General features: G+C 38.4%; 1 protein-coding gene and 1 long non-coding RNA gene across 3 annotated transcripts in view; one reads left to right on the top strand and one right to left on the bottom strand.

Moving 5' to 3' along the window:
- Positions 1–12,109, bottom strand: part of LOC126471989 (uncharacterized) — a 512,362-nt gene extending 500,253 nt beyond the window's left edge. Inside the window, exon 1 of the long non-coding RNA XR_007586368.1 lies at positions 12,032–12,109. This is a non-coding gene — a long non-coding RNA (uncharacterized LOC126471989). The remainder of the gene's footprint in view (positions 1–12,031) is intronic.
- Positions 1–17,065, top strand: part of LOC126471962 (uncharacterized) — a 445,209-nt gene that overhangs the window by 388,393 nt on the left and 39,751 nt on the right. For both annotated transcript variants that reach the window (XM_050099902.1, XM_050099901.1), the window contains one exon: positions 2,011–2,181. In XM_050099902.1, the coding sequence (XP_049955859.1) occupies positions 2,011–2,181 (171 nt within the window). The remainder of the gene's footprint in view (positions 1–2,010; positions 2,182–17,065) is intronic.

Below are 17,065 nucleotides of genomic sequence, written 5' to 3'. Positions count from 1 at the left end.
ACTTTCTGGAAGGTTAAAACTTTGTGCCAGATTGAGGCCCTTTTTCGGCCAAGTGCTCTACTGACTGAGCTACCCAGCACAACTTACGATCATTCCTCACAGCTTTATTTCACCAGTACCTTTCTTCCAGGAGTGCTAATGCCACAAGTTTCGCAGGAGAACTTCTTTGATGTTGGGAGGGTTGAAGATGATGTACTGGTGAAGTACACTGTGAAAACAGATTGAGAGTTGTGCTTGGGTAGCTCAGTTGATAGAGCACTGGCCAGCAAAAAGCAAAGGTTCTCGGTCTGACAACAGCGTTAATCTGCCAGGAATTTCACATTAGTGCACACTCCACTGCAGAGTGAAAAATTCATTCTCACTTACCAGTTAATTTCAATTAATCCCACAGGGAATAGTGAAATATATTTGCAATAGCATAACATCAACCAAATGTACATTTGAAAATGAAATGAAACCTAGAAAACCACATTTATGATTGACTTCATCACACATGTAACTGACAGTCAAACTAAAGACAGAATAGACATACAAAAGCAAAAATTCACTTAAAATGTTTTTAATTCAACAATAATTAAAATAATATGGGAGTTAACTATTTTAGCTGACAAAGCATTAGCTGAGGAGATGAAGGGCTGCTAACATGAGATAATTAAACTTTCCAAGAACAATTTCCCCTACTTTTTGATTTCTCATTGAGTTGTGTAGTTAACCTCCATGGCCAGTTATCCTCATTTTACCCTACTGTGAATCTAATAAGAAAAATTTTGAGAGTAATGACTATATTGTTACCAGCAATGTATTTAATTTGTGCACTGTTTACCTTTAAGGACTGTGTTTAGAAGCATGGCATGAATATCAAGACACACTGTGAATAACTATTACTTTGCCAAGGGCTGATATTTTATAAAGAAAAAAATATCAGTACATTATCATTGCAACCCTTGTGACATGTGACCATGAAATTTTTCTTAAACTATTAGAGCACTAAATGATCACAAAGACTACACAATAGAAGTCTCAGAATTGTAATAACAAGTATTTTGCAATATCTAGCTACTTCAAAAAGCTTATCGCAATATCTAGTTACCTCAAAAAACTAGAACTGAAAATTAAGTAGTTCTTGCCAAATTTCAAAAGAGAGAGAACAAAATATTGCCTCAAAAACAATTTTTTCACGTAGCAAGGGTTCACTGTTCATACCTCTGATGGATTAAAATTGTGTACTTCTCAAAGAGAACTAAGAATCATAATTGAAAGTCGCTAGTGTAACAAGATATATAGATTGATTTTGACATTTAATCCACAAGTTTGTTTCCCCGACTCTATCAAGGATCAGAGACCATCGCCCTAGTGAAATTAAACACAGATTTGGGACACACAGCTTAAAAAGGCATTGATTGCAGAATAAATTTCTCATGCAGAAGTGAACAGTGCACTGGGAAAAAGAAGACACTGTCTGAGGAATAATGATAAGAGAGTTGCCCACAAAACACATAAATCTGTTTAATTCTCACCTAAATGACAATTTTCAGCTTCAATTTGCTTCTCTTAGTTCTTGATTATGTTAATACTATCAATTTTTCACAATGTTCTCTTCTTTTCTTGTGTACTTTATTTTGTCCTTCAAATTTTTTCCTGAACTTGCTTAGTCTCCAGGAGAGGAAAAAAAATCTACTGTTCAGACAGCTCACACTCTCGTTTACTTGTTTTGAATGAGTGTGGCTATGTTCAGATCACTTAAGCTATTGTGTATGTACTGTTATGTATCCTTAGTGTTATTTCTTATTCTGCAGTAGAAAAAATTTCTTAATATTATATTTAAGTGCTGCCAGATATATGTTGCATGCAAGACAAAACCAACACAAGAATTTATACCGTCCTTTGACACAGATCACAAAATGTCAAACAGAAAAATGAACAAGTTCTCATGTTTTGCCTTTGTGAAGTTGTTCTCCTGTCACATAATACCATGCTGAGTAAACACACACAACCATCTTCCTGTTACAGGAGGATTTGTACCTCAAGTGTCAAATCTTGACGGACCCTTCTACGAATCTAAATATGACATCCCGTATCATACTACAGGTATCAACATTCCTGAAAGTCACATCCAGTTGGATATAACTACTGGAACAATAATTCCGCCATCCATTACAATACTACCGAAACCTGAAAATGGTAAGTAGATTTGCTTTTTCTCTGAAAAGTAATATAAAAGTTATTTTATGATCATGTTCTCACTAAGATAAGACATACAGCAACCACACCAAACTATAAACAATGAGATCTAAGAGATTTGTAGCTATTTAACTCTCTCTCTCTCTCTCTCTCTCTCTCTCTCTCTCTCTCTCTCTCTCTCTCTGTGTGTGTGTGTGTGTGTGTGTGTGTGTGTGTGTGTGTGTGTGAACTTCCATGCACTAATCACCATAATATTGAAATACAAAAATGACTGCAATCATGCAAAACATGCTCCCTGCATTTATATACAATTACACAAATTACTACAGTTCGCACATGACTACAACTACTATGATCTGCTTTCTTTCTGCCCTGTCATTGTGCTTTCCCAGTTGTCTATCAGTATAGTAAGGTGCAGCTTATTGCATGATGATTCATGCAACACTGAACTCCCCTTTCATGCCAGAACAGTTCAAGATAATGAAATTTGATTTTCAGTGATTAATAGTACATAAAGAAGCACTTAATTTTGTTACATAGTTAATACTTCGAACTCTAACACAAACTGAGATATGTAAACTTTTTTGTATACTATTTTAGTAGCATTTGAAAGCTTATGAATAGATGAGTAAAGATACAATATCTATTGTATAAAACATTCTTGGACTTCTTGCCTCAAGCTTTCAATGTTAGGAGCAACTGACTGTCAAAATATCTGCTGTGGTGGCCTTATATAGCCCAAAGGTAGTTCTGATTGGTAAGTAGTTACATCATGCTGCTGCAGATGGTGTCAACATCTGCACTGGTCGTACCACTGCTCCTGTCGTAGCATAAATGTTGCGACGAATATCTCTAGCTCTTCTCTGCATCGAGAGCTCACTTTCATGCAGTTATAAGATTATATCTGGGATAATGGTTGACAGTTTTCTCACACATTCTTATTCCTACAGCCGCTATAATTAAAGAGTCTCAGTAAGCGAGATCTTGGGACACAACTTCTGTTTCGTTGAACAGTATTTTATGTTTTTAAGGCTGTGCTCAGCAACTACAGATTTCTCCAGTTCTCAATTTTTAATATGCCACTGATGCACTCATCTATTCATAAGCTTTCAAATGCTACTAAAAATAGTATACAAAAAAGTTTACATATCTCAGTTTGTGTTAAGAGTTCGAAATAAAACTATGTAACATAATTAAGTGCTTCTTTATGTACTATTAATCACTGAAAATCAAATTTCATTATCTTGAACTGTTCTGGCATGAAAGGGGAGTTCAGTGTTGCGTGAATCATCCTGCAATAAGCTGCACCTTACTATACTGATAGACAACTGGGAAAGCACAATGACAGGGCAGAAAGAAAGCAGATCATAGTAGTTGTAGTCATGTGCGAACTGTAGTAATTTGTGTAATTGTATATAAATGCAGGGAGCATGCACAGATGGACTGACCAATGTAACTGCTTCCACACTTACATGGGATGTTGTAAATCCCAGGAATCCTGAACCAGAGACTGTCTTTAACAGAGCATAGCATCTGCTTTACCTTCTTAGGAGGTCAGAAAATAAATCTGATGCCTCTCTTCCCAGGTCTCTGCTTATTTTGCTGGATGTAATTCTGTTGAAGGGAAGTAATGCAACCAGTGGCTCATCGTGTGAATGTCGAACATTTTCACATTTCCTTTTCTTGGAGAATGCTGACTTGATATCACGAGGCCCATAGCTGTCAAGGACAGTCTCAGCCCCAGGATTCCTGGGATTTACAACATTCCATGTGAGTGCAGAAGCAATTACATCAGTCAGTCCATCCACAATATTTCTGACTGTTGTGCAGGACATCACTGGCATATTAAAAATCAAGAATTGGAGAAATATGTAGTAGCTGAGCACAGTCTCACAAACAAACATAAAATACTGTTTGACAAAACAAAAGTTTTGTGCCATACTCCCATATACTGGGACTTTTATAATTAAATAGGGTATAGAAATAAGAATATATGAGGAAACCTTCAACCGTGGTGGTGAATATAATCTTAACAGTGCATGGAAGCGAGCTTTCAGTGCAGAGAAGAGCTATGTTTATGCTACAGTGGGAGTGGTGGTGCTACCACTCCAGGCACTGACACTATCTGTTACAGCATGATGCAACTACTGACCATTCAGAAGCTGTCTTTGGGCTGTATAAAGCCACCACAAACAAACATGAGTAATATGTCGAACATTTAACTCCAGCAATACAATGAAACTAACAGAACAACTGTAGGAAGTAGAGTGTTTTGGGTAAGGACAAATTAAATACATGACAAGAACAATCATGATACCACTTCAAACAAATATTTGTCCAAATGTGATGTACATGAAATCACCAACCAAAAAATGCAAAAATCACACACCATTGGTATCATGCATTTCACTACACACACATAGCTCAAATGAAGAATACTGAGAACCCCCACACAACTTAAAAGCCAGTATCTCAAATTTTGCTTGACTTATACATTTCAAATGAAACCCATGAACCAACAACCCACACTTAGCAGAATTAAGTATAAACAAAATCTAAGGAGACCAAAATAACTACAACACACTCCACGATACCACTATAAACTACTAAATTGTAATTTCAACCACCAACACAAACCACAAAATCATAAAAAGGTACTCCAACATAAATATCGATATTTATATCCCGAAGAAAACTACTACCTCAAAGAAACAAACACACAAACACACACACACACACACACACACACACACACACACACACACACACACACACAAGCACACTCATTAGAAATCCAAAATAACCATCACCGAAAGCCCTTAAAAACACTGCTACATACATGAGGGGAGGTTGAGACAGTATGATGGTTGTATGGGGGCTTCTCAGCAAAATTTTTGCAGCATAGATAAAACCAGCTTGGAAAAATGTTGCCACGGTTGTTTTGGGTATGTTGTAAACGTTTTGTTGGGATGTCCTCCACACAGTCTGAATATCTCCCCATATGATATCCATATTTTTGGAGCCCCAAAGAAAGATATTTGTTGCCACTGATTAGCTTTGGATGTAGAGGTGCATGCGTCAGCACAATCATGGTTGCGTAGGCAACCACAAACATTTTTCCATGACAGCATTGACAGTCTTCTCACAGTTATGGTGATTCTTTCAAAATAATAAACAGTTTACTTATTTTGTTTCATGTCTCGTTTTCATATGACAGTCCCTTATACTACACAATACGTATGGTCATTAATGCCCTGTCATACCCTTATTCCTCTTTTAATAAAAAAATAGCAAAAAGTATGAATGTAACACTAGGGGCAAAAACAACTTCTACAAAGATCTGAATGTGTTAACATTAGCACAAAAAGGGGATGGACATATAAGTATATATGTATTCAGCAACCTACCTGAGCACTTAAATGCCATGTTATGTAATGTAGTGAGTTTAAAGACTTAATTAAAGAACTTTCTATTGGACAGCTCCTCCTCCACTGAAGAATATAATTACAGAACACCTTAAATTTAATATCTTCAACTTCTGTAGTCTTGTCTTCCTCAGTTATGTGTAATATTAGGGTCTATTAATAATTTTTATTTTATGGACCGTCACAAACCAAAACATTGCATCAAAACAAGTGTCAAGTTCATAGTGCTGTGAAATGTGGAGAAAAAACTGTAAATTAGCATTTAGAGGAAGAAGAACAACGCCAAAAATGCGACAGGAGCGTAATATGTAGGAAATCGCCCATGCAACCTGCCACTGAAGATGTCTTACAGAAAATAGAGGCGAAACATGTATGGCACTTAAATTGTGTTTCATTCAGCTGCTGTCAGACAGTCCATAAAGTAAAAATTATCAATATACTTAAATTTAATGTTTTAGGTTAATAGTTAATTAGAATTAGCACTGTTACGCATCAATATAATGTCATTGCACTGTATTGCACTTAAATTATTACTGACTTATTTCCACATCCCAGACATGAGTCTATGTGGGATCCATGGAACATGACTAATGTAATGTAATACCGAAACTGTACCACATGCATGAACTATACTTGTGTGCCTAGCACATTTCTTTGTAGTTCTACCTCCCAGAAGGGCTTTATGAATATATCTTTAATGATGAGGACAGTATTACAAACATTTTGAATACTGTACAACAGCCAAGATGGCAACTGGGTGAGAATAATCAGTTCCCCTACCCATCTTGTTCCTCTAACAGCTTATGGAAAGCTTTTCCTTTCGCCCATGGCAAACATACTATGTTACCACATCACATTTTCTACTGTAGCTTCTGTAGTATCATAAGAAACATCAATCAACAAACAAAGGGTATTATTACCTGACCACAATATTACTGCATTTGGTCTTCCATGGCTGTTATCAGAAACACACGATATTACAGTAAATAAGTACATTGGTACTGTGGAAAACACATCACACTGTGAAAGCTTTCTGGAAAGATGTGGATATACTAACAAACGGTTCAGCATGTCCTCGTGAAACCTGATTGCAGGCCGACCAAAGTGCCCTCATTCCCAGGTGCAGTAATACTGTGGTCAACTAGTACTGACAATGTCACAACACTGCACTATGGAAACACTGTTACCACTGGCACAACTTACTTTTGTTCATGTAAGAAGCTATTATCACAACTTTACTGCAGTATTATTTGATGGCTGTTGGCTGTTGTGTGTGGGCACAAGTGTACTATGTGCCAGGAAATTATTAATTTCTGCAAGCTAAGGACTAGGGTGGGAATATGACATATGAGAAACATGCAGAAAAGATTAAATGGATACTTTCCCTATTTGTCTTCACAGCTGTCACTTCTGCTAACCTCTAGCTCATCAGGAAGTCATTATGTGCATCTGTGTGAAACGAGTTAAAACTTTGTGTTGGACTAAGACTGTTCTTTCACAGGCTGTGCGCTACAAATTACCTCATCTGAAAATACCTCCTGGACCAACTTAAGGCTACAATCTGTCACACAGCTTCAAGTATGTTCCTGTCCAGAGTACAGCATAAACTACTGCACACAATTAACATGTAGAACACACCCTACTTCAAAGGGAGTAAGCAAACACATTTTTTGAACAACCAAGATGCTGTGGATATGACACAATCTCCGTATTATTCAGTCTAGCAGAGATGAAAGTCTAGAGCACTGTGACGGAGCTCCTGTAGAGTATGAAAGGATTTCTAAGAAAGAGGAGCTCACCAGGTACACTCAGATGGCACAACTGGCATCACAATGCCAGTGTGACACAGTGCTGAGGGCTCAAATTGCAGACCATCACAATGTATTAACACTGTTAACATATCACATACAATCAATGTAGCACAATTCCTCAGAGTTTGAGAATTCATTCACAATCTATTTTAATCATCATCCACTTACTGGAATTTAAACTCAATTATTCTTGACCTACAGCTTCCTTCTGGTGTATGAAGACAAGATTATGAATGCACTGCATAAGACAAAATGGAAATAGCTTACAGTCACTTACAGATGCAATACAATGAGTGAATCTGGATAATTTCACACTTTTCTCAATATTTGAGTACAGGTGGAACTATCATGTAAATGTCTGACAGGGTGACTTGCAATCAAGGATACTTCTGGCAGGCAAATGGGCACCTGAAAGAAGTTACTAAAATGTGAATAGAATAAAAGTTTGTACATTGGTCAAGATTTAAAACTGCTCTAAGGAAATGAGATTCTTAATCACTCCACCACAAGGATGCATTTACACAGGTACTCTACAGCAATCCAAGATATCCCAGAGGCTCTACATATGAAATAGAACATCAGAACAAACAGTTGTGAACTGGGAGAAGTGGGAAGTGTACACTGGTGCAAAGCTGGGATACCATCCGTCAGCTCTGACTCGTGACCTAACTATATTTGTGTGAAGTCACTGAGCCCTTACGTGTTTGAATGGATTGTGTTTGCAGATGGTGTGTTAAGAGTAAGTAGAGGCCCACTATAATGTGTTAAGTTTATGTTTCTAAATGGCTCATAAGGGATGTTAATGGACTATGCACTATGCTGTGTGTGTTATTCGGTGTGTTGGAAGTTTCTTTTTGTTGCCTTGTCAGTGAATTATTTCGTAGTTAGTTATTTGCTACTGATTTTTCCAGTTTTCAAATTGTTGAATTTTTTTGTATTGCTAATGGCTGGAATGTTATTTTGGTGTTATGTTTGGTACTAGGAACGATTCTTGCAAAGAAATCTACTAGTCATTCATTCATTACTGCTGTGGGCAACACTGTGGAGTATACATTTAAATTTCTCCAATTATACGGCCTCAGTGGCAGAATGTCTGAAATATCAGCAGTGTGCAGAATTTATGAAATTGTTGCTTCTCAAACCAGAAATCTACATCTACACTCTGCTAACCATCATGAGGTGCATGGCATAGGGCACATCCCATTGTACCAGTTGTTAAAGATTCTTTCTGTTCCATTTATGTGTGGCATGTGGGAAGAACGATTCGTTGAATGCTTTTGTGTGTGCAGTAATTATTCTAATTTTACATTCACGATATGTGGGGGACTGTAGTATATTCCTAGAGTAATCGTTTGAACCCAGTTCTTTAAACTTCAATGCTATAGACTTTCTTGGGATAGTTTATGTCTATTTTCAGGAGTCTTCCCATTCAGTCACCTCAGTATCTCTGTGACACTCTTCCATGGATTAAACAAACCTGTGACCATTCGTGCTGCCCTTCTCTGTACACATTCAATGTTCCCAGTAAGTCCTATGTGGTAGGGTCCCACACACTTGAGCAATATTCTGGAACTGGTTGCACGAAATTTTACATTTCTTAACATTTAAAGTAAGTTGCCAATCTCTGTACCTTGCTGAAATCTTAAGATCTGACTGAATATTTACACAGCCTCTTTCAGGTAGTACTTCATTACATCATTTACAAAAAGACCAATTTTACAATTAAAATTGTCTGCAAGGTCATTAATACACAATATGAACAGCAATGGGTGAATGAGTTTATGTAAGGTAATTGATTAGATAAAAAAATCTACTCACCAAGCAATGACAGAACACACATATAATAGATTATAATTAGGCAAGCTTCCAGAGCCAGGCAGAAGGGTTGTGTAATATGCACATTGTGTATTCTGGGTCTGTACTGTAAGAAGTGTAGTGTGTTTCTGTATGAACATAATTTTCTTTGAGATGCGGGTATCGAAATTTATACTGGGAATCATGGAGTGGGTTGTTATATTTTCATCTCTTTGGGTTTTGATGACATTTAGTTGTGCTAGTTGTGTTGTTGGTATCATGGGCTTTGTTTGAGCTATATAAGTCAAGGGAAATTTTGGTATATCAGATCTTCAAGATGTGTGTGGGTTCCTGGTACTGCAGTCTTCATTTGAGTTATATAGGTCAAGCAAAAAGCACGATACCAATGGTGCACTGTTTTTTCCTTTTCTTTGGCTTATTGTTGAAGATTTTGTGTGCACCATTTACATGTTAATATTCATTGAGGAATGGAGTCATGATTGTTACTGTCATGTATTTAGTTTGTCCCTGCTCGAAACCTCCCACTTCCACTTGTTGTCCCATAAGTGTTTCATTCTATTGCTGGAGTTAAATATTCATGTACTATTGTTGTTTGTTTGTGGGCATAATGAGTGACTTCTGGTCATAATATCAAATACCCCCTCCCCTCCAAGTACTGGTGTCGACTACCTTGATGACGTTGTGGGTAAAAGTCGATGGGTAGTATCACAACCTTTGTTTGTCCCACCTGTTAAAATCATAATTATCTTAGAGATTCCATACATTTCCAAACACATTTTGGGCTGTTCTAAGAACTTTCACTCCCCTTTGTCAGCCATTAGCCTCTTGAATTGACTGAAGTATGGATGCCTTTTCAGAAACAAAAATACATTTAATAATGAAAAAATTTTAAGCCACAGTAAAAAATCAAGTATTGGATGCATGGGAGGCTTCGATAACCAATGTAGCAATCGCACAAATATTACCATTCTTTTCACTCTGCTTTTCTTTACTCTTTAAATCTACCATCACACCCTCTCCTTCTTCTGAGAATGAGATGACGTAGGATAGAGATGTTTTTTCACTTGGGTTTGCTCTGAAAAATGAAGATGGGGATGAAAAGTGGTGTTCTGGGTTCAAGCACGCAACTGCCAAAAATCTCAATTGTGGCGACAGTGAGAATCTGCAAAGCAGATGAGATTTCAGTTGGTGGGATGTGAAAGTTTGGCTGAGAGCTGGTAAAGCCAATGGATTTGAATATAAAACTCCTTTGTGTTGACAGCATAGCTCACAGACTAGGTTCACTGCTACAACAATTTGTTCTATAATTAATTCACATCATTATGGCAACAGCCAGACCCTCCTTCCTTACTGATACAGCACTATACAATTTAAAACCTCCAATAACTACTTTGGTGCATACACCACATGTTTTTGCAAAAACTATCACAAAAGGTCATACTATAACTTTTTCGGGTTCTGTTGAAGTCTCAGATTTTATTTTCACATTTATCAGAACATATCAGTAGATGTCACCATTAACATCTGTAAGTGCTACTTCATTCCAATATGATCATCTACATAACTACATTCTTTTCTCAGGGCTCAAAGAAATGATAAGAATTATAGGACTGTATGTTATCTATCCTTTATTGGATGTGTGGTGCACCTATTTGTTTTTTTTTTTTTTCCTCTCATTGGCAAGTAAGATAATGTCACTGCAATAAAAAAAGAAAGACTAGTACTTCTGGATATAACCATAGAGTTATAAATTATTGCTGAGCCAAAACACAACAATTGTCTGTTCTCTAGTTTCCATTTTGGTACAATGATACCACTGATCAAGAGTCTAACTATAAGTTCACCATTAAATTCCGCTTAATATATTCAGACACATTCAGATAATATGTCTTTCAAATTCCTGGATGAAATCAGATCAATTTGGGCACATGAAGTTTTTAAAGAAGTGATTTTGCAACGTGTTAGGCTGATATATATTTTATTACTTTTCAATTTAGCACATGGAGACTTGAACTACACTTCTCCAAACGCTAAGAATATAATTTGTGGAGGAATATGAATGACCCCTTTACGCGCAAAACAATACTTCTAACAAATTAGACTTCACAAAAATGTTAGGTTTCGTCTGATGTGAGCTATTCTGTGTGTTTGACGCTCCACAAACCGAAGTTTACAGCATAACTTCACAAATAGTACTCGCTGACAAGTACTTTATGTGCGATGTAACTGCTTTTAACACGGGGAGCAGAGGCGTACGTGCAAACTATTTTTTTACAGTATTTTACCGAAATGTTCCCCGAATTTTAAACAACCTTAACTGCCAATCTACAAGATAAAAGTTGATCACAACAATGCAGTTACTGCTACGTACGACAAACATATTGTACATACGAAATGCTTACTATAAAATACCGCTCATTATCAATCAAGCGCAAATGTAACTTCCGTTGAAATACCACTGTAGCCCTATTAAACAACTTTACCTTCTGAAATTGCTGGTTTTTGGTAACTGTTTTATTGAGTACGCCTACTGGGTTCTCACGTTCGAAAAATCAAGTTCCTTTGAATTATCAAATTGTTTAACAAAACACTATCTAATACGGCAATTCCATTCTAATTTCCCCGTTTCCCTTTGTCCCGGTAAAGCGTTAAGTTTACCACAACAGTCTAACGCTAACCAAAGATGTAGAAATACATTTTTTCAAAGGACAGCAGTGAAAAAAAAAATTAATAAATAAATAAAATCGAAGAACTAACGATGATTAGAAAAGATATAATTCCTGGAATTGTTCCACTCACTAATTGGCGGACAGTAAATTATTGAACAGCAAGCAGAATCATAACACCGTAATTCCAGAGTGTCAGGAACGCTGTAATTCGAACTGATCGATTTAAGAATTCTGATTAATCCAACGCCACAGGATTACCCTTAGCAGGACGCTAGCTGAACTGCAGCCCAGAGTGATAGTACAAAACATTAAAAAAACGTGGAACATAAAACACACAAGACGAAAATCGCGCATGGAGAAAGGACAAATGTGAGAGCCCCCAACAGCCGATCACGGAATTCTACGACAGTCATGATTCACTCATTACAGGCGAAGGGAAAACACAGCGCCTGTTGCGGCCTGCGTATAACTACTTTGATAGCCGCAATTCAGCTGTTACGCCACCGACGCTCGTACACACTATGCGAGCACGTAAGTCCTCCGCACTAGCGCTGAACAGCTGTCGTGTTGGACACTATCTCAGCCGGTCAGCCCTATCGACTGGCGGGAAGGGGCAGGGAAGTGAACACGGTGTCTGGAGTGAATCGTCCGCATTGGTGTATGTTCTGCGGGCGACTGCGGCAGTGGTGGTGATTGCAGCTGTACTTCTTGTTTAGGCAGATTCTGATGTCTCCGCTGGGTAGCGGACGGTAATTCCTCTTGAAAATTGTACGTAGGCTTGACTCTGTTCAGAGAAATGGTTATTGACCTGCCATTGACCAATATGTCCAATTGTATGTAGGCTTGACTCTGTTCAGAGAAATGGTTATTGACCTGCCATTGACCAATATGTCCAACATCTGCATACTTCTCTGTGACACAATATACAGGCCAATGTACGGAGGTTGTAATAGTGGTTATACACCATCGGTGTGGAGTATGTCATGAGAGCAGTGATCCAGGTCCTGATCCATGTAACAAAGCAGCATGCTACGACGTGAAGCCTTTGGAGGACGGAACTATGCACATGGTTCCACAGGTGATGTAAGAAATCCAGCTGGTGTTGCAAGGAAGTTTGCAGTGTATCGTCATCGATGAATCTACCAGGCAGACACAATGTCTCTCCGTTTATAAGTTATTTGTAGGCCGAGCAGAACCATTGGAATAGCTGAAGTCCACGTATTGTCATGCCACATGAGAGCTGCCTTCAAGGAATGATGCTAGTGCTCGACCATGCCATTGCTAGTGGGTTGGTAATTGGTGGTCCTGTGGTGGACATACCTGCAAAATCTGGCAACTGTGTGAACAGGTCTGACTCAGACTGCCATCCAAAATTGGTAGTAACATGCTACAGGCACCCAAACTTCACTAACCACGTTGACACAAAAGTAGTGGCTAACGTTTCAGTGGTAATTTTATCAATTGGCACTGCCTCTGGCCAGCAGGTAAAATGATCAGTCATTGTGAAAAGGTAGTGTTCACCATTCGATGGAGGAAGTGGCCCCGCAACATACAGGTGTACATGGGCGACACATCCATCTGTGTCTGTGAAGTTCCCGTCTGAGGCATGCGCATGGCGAGAAAACTCTACGCCTTTGCCATTGGAAACATATCCTTGTCCATTTTTAACACTCCTTTTCCATGCCTGGCCATGCAAAGCATTGGGACATGCATCAAAAGCTGAGATGTACTCCTGGATGACACAAATTATGGGCACTAGCTTATCTTCTGAAGCTGGCGGGAGAAATCGGCGAGGTCATTCGTGCGACATGTCACAGTAGAACTTCGCAGCTTCTTCCAGAATGATGACGAGTTGCAATTCTAATGCAGAGGTGTCATCGCTGATGAATGTTCAGAGTTTCCCATCTTCGTGTTGCACTCAAGCAAGTGTAGAAAAGTCAGTAGGACTTGTCATACTACTGGCACATGAAAGACGGTCGGCTACTACATCACTGATTCCCAAAACGTGTTTGATGTAAGTAGTGAACTGAGCTACGAACTCTATATGGTTGAAATGGTTTCGACTTGAGGATGGAAACACATCATTGCCCCATATACTGCCAGAAGCCGGCAGTCACAGGCACTCCACTTGCTATGAGAGGGTGACATTTTTCGTGAAGAATATGCTAATGATTGCCATGAATGGCGCGAGCACTGGCGTAGTGCTGCACCGATAGCCATCTGGTTTGCAACCGCTACTAATGCAGGAGGTGCGTCGAGATTGGGATGAACTAGAAGTGCAGCATCAGCCATGCTCTAATTCATGGCCTCAAATGCAAAGCACATAGCCATAGTCCATTGCACTGAGAAGTTGCCTTTAGTCTGTGGACCAGTCAATCTTGCAGTTAATGGTTCCTGAAGTTCTGCTGTGTGAGGCAGATGGCGACAATACCAAGGAATCGATGCAATTCTTTGATTGCGGCTAGCCTAGGTAACTGTAAAATCGCATCATCTTACTCTGTTTATGCCCAGGCTATGACTCCAACAAGAGCAATAAACTGTTTTCTGCAACTGGTAAGAGGAAATTTCTAATGAAATGCTGAACATCAGTCTCACACATTTTTACATATTTTGATACGTCAATTACAGGACTTTTTTCGCATGAACAAGCCTTTTTCTAATTTTTTAGTTCTAATTTGCTCTGATATTTCCGAAGACTGATACAAAAATGTACAAATCCACTCTTTTTTTCACATCGAATCAATAAAGTGCAACTTGCACATAGTTTCTCACAAAGTCTGACTGATCATTGTGATACACTGCAGGGTCAGGGATGGAACCAGAGTTCGATTCTGGGAGGGGATTGAAAGCATAGCAATTCTATATTAAGCTCCTTATGATTTGTTTGCTATGTATTCGTCTTTGGTAATGGAGAGTCTTTGACCTGCTGTGTAGAGTTGTGCAAGATAATTTGGCTCCTGCAAACAAACCGCATTCTCATTCTCACAGCTGGGTGAGTCCATCCCTCTGTTGTGAAGGGGTGGTCACCTCATTTTGCTGTTGCCTACTGAACTTTTTGTTTTGTCCGTTATGAATGGAACATTATCTGACAGCTTCAGCTGTATTGTGGGAATGGAGATGTGCACATTCTAGCTGTTCAGCAGCCTTTCTAAAACGATTTTGAAGAACCTATTCAGTCAAACTATTTGATTCTCTCCATCTCGTAATCTCACTGATTAGCTTGATGGTGGATTGTCTATCATTTCGTTAGCAGTCATAATTATTGCAATATTTCATCAACTACGGTAATGCGCAAAATTCAAATAATCTGCAATGAAAAATAGAGGTAACTGTGAGTTCGTGTTTGGTTCATGATAGGGCATACAATGTGCATATTAAATACATCTAACACACTGCATTTTTCTCTGAACTTGGCATTACAGCTATATGCATCTGTAATCTTGAGAAAATAAATTGTCTGTAATGCACTCACTGATGATAACGCGCACAAATGATAGAGTGAAAGTGAAATATTTGTAATATCCATCACATGTCAAAAGTGGTTTGGCAAAAGATAGCACACAAAGCAGAGAAAATTTTACCATACAGTTAGCATTTGAAACTCTCTTATCTACTGCAATATGCAAGTAACTACAGTTTTTTTTCAATGAAACAATTAAATTGTTTTAAGGACCATAGATAGACGGTGAAAGGAGAATTAACATTGGCTTGTAACAACATAAGTGAAGGGCTCACCCGCTTATTTCTACATCAAGCACGATCTTTCATCACCTATTGACATGAGTTATCCTCAACCATTTGTGTAATAATAGAATGTTCCAGGATTATATCACAGTTACAACTGCATTAACATATTAGGTGAAAATATGTCAACTCCACTGTGTTTTAGCAAAAATAGCTAATTTTAATATAACAAGAACAGAAAGAAGAAAAGGCAAAAATAAGTAGCTCCTTCTGGTGCCATTTTAGCGTAATCCTGTAATCCGTTGTGTTTATAATAATGAACAGTTGACTTGCCGAATTTGTGGTCACACTCCCATAATCTGTTAATACCATCGTTTGCAAACTTCATAGCTGTAACTTAGAATTTCTCCAAGATTGACATTTGTGTGAAGGCTTTACCTGTGAAAAACTGCACCTCCCCTGTCACACCGTTCCATCTGCAAGGGAAACCCCACCACAATCGTTGTACCCTGCCATACCATGCATTTGTACAGCTAGGAGGACAGTAATTTTATATGTCCATTGAGTGTGAATGTGTGTCCTGTTGTCAAGTGTGTGTAACATATTGTTCTTTATTATGTTTGCATTATGGACAGAACATCTGAAGTTACAATGAGAAACGAGTCCCAAAAGCTGGAAGTAGCTTACAGAAGAATCTCGTTCGCTGTTCACACTGGAAGGAGGCGAGAGGCAGCAAGTCACTTCCGCAATTCATTTCTAGCGGCCCTAAGTCGACTTGGTGACATGTTTACACTCGCAACTAGCGCGGCAAGTTCCTCCACGGAAACAAATTGCTCCAATAACCTGCCAGTGTAAAGCCAGCTTTAAGCTTCGTGAAAAATAGACTCATGGATTACAAAAGTAAATTTGCAAACTCTAAGAAGAAACCTGCTTAGGTCCGGGATGGTATGCAGTGTTTAATACACACAGATACAGTTTCAATTGTGGAAAAACTCAATCGCAAAAGAAATCCGTGAATTGCAGTGAAAATGACAAATACAGTTTAGGAAATAAAAATTGCTTTAAATGTCGTAGCTGTGGTGAATTCGGACACAAAAGAGCTGACTGTAATAAAATAAACAAAAACAGGGCTCTGGTTATTCGGAAAATTATGACTGTGAAGAGGTTTCTGTGAGTTTGAATGCATGTTGCTGTTCGACAGGTGCATTTAACACGTTGACTGCCGTACAGCTACTGGCAGGCACACCAGTGGTGCACCCTTGTCACTGTGTGCTTATGGCAGTGATGCACTCTACTATGTTTAGTGCAGTATACAGTGAAGTACTGTGCATTAATTGGTATTTCTTGATTGAATCGATGCTGGTGTATAAATCCAGGGACAGCTAATCATGGAATAGGTCAACCACTGGTTAACATGGAGTGCACATTGTATGAGAAAAATTTTTTCACTGGTTAAGTACCGAGCGAGGTGGCGCAGTGG

This window comes from Schistocerca serialis, chromosome 1, assembly GCF_023864345.2.
Source record: "Schistocerca serialis cubense isolate TAMUIC-IGC-003099 chromosome 1, iqSchSeri2.2, whole genome shotgun sequence".
NCBI classification, from domain to species: Eukaryota; Metazoa; Arthropoda; class Insecta; order Orthoptera; family Acrididae; genus Schistocerca; species Schistocerca serialis.
This window is presented reverse-complemented; position numbering and strand designations above follow the sequence as displayed.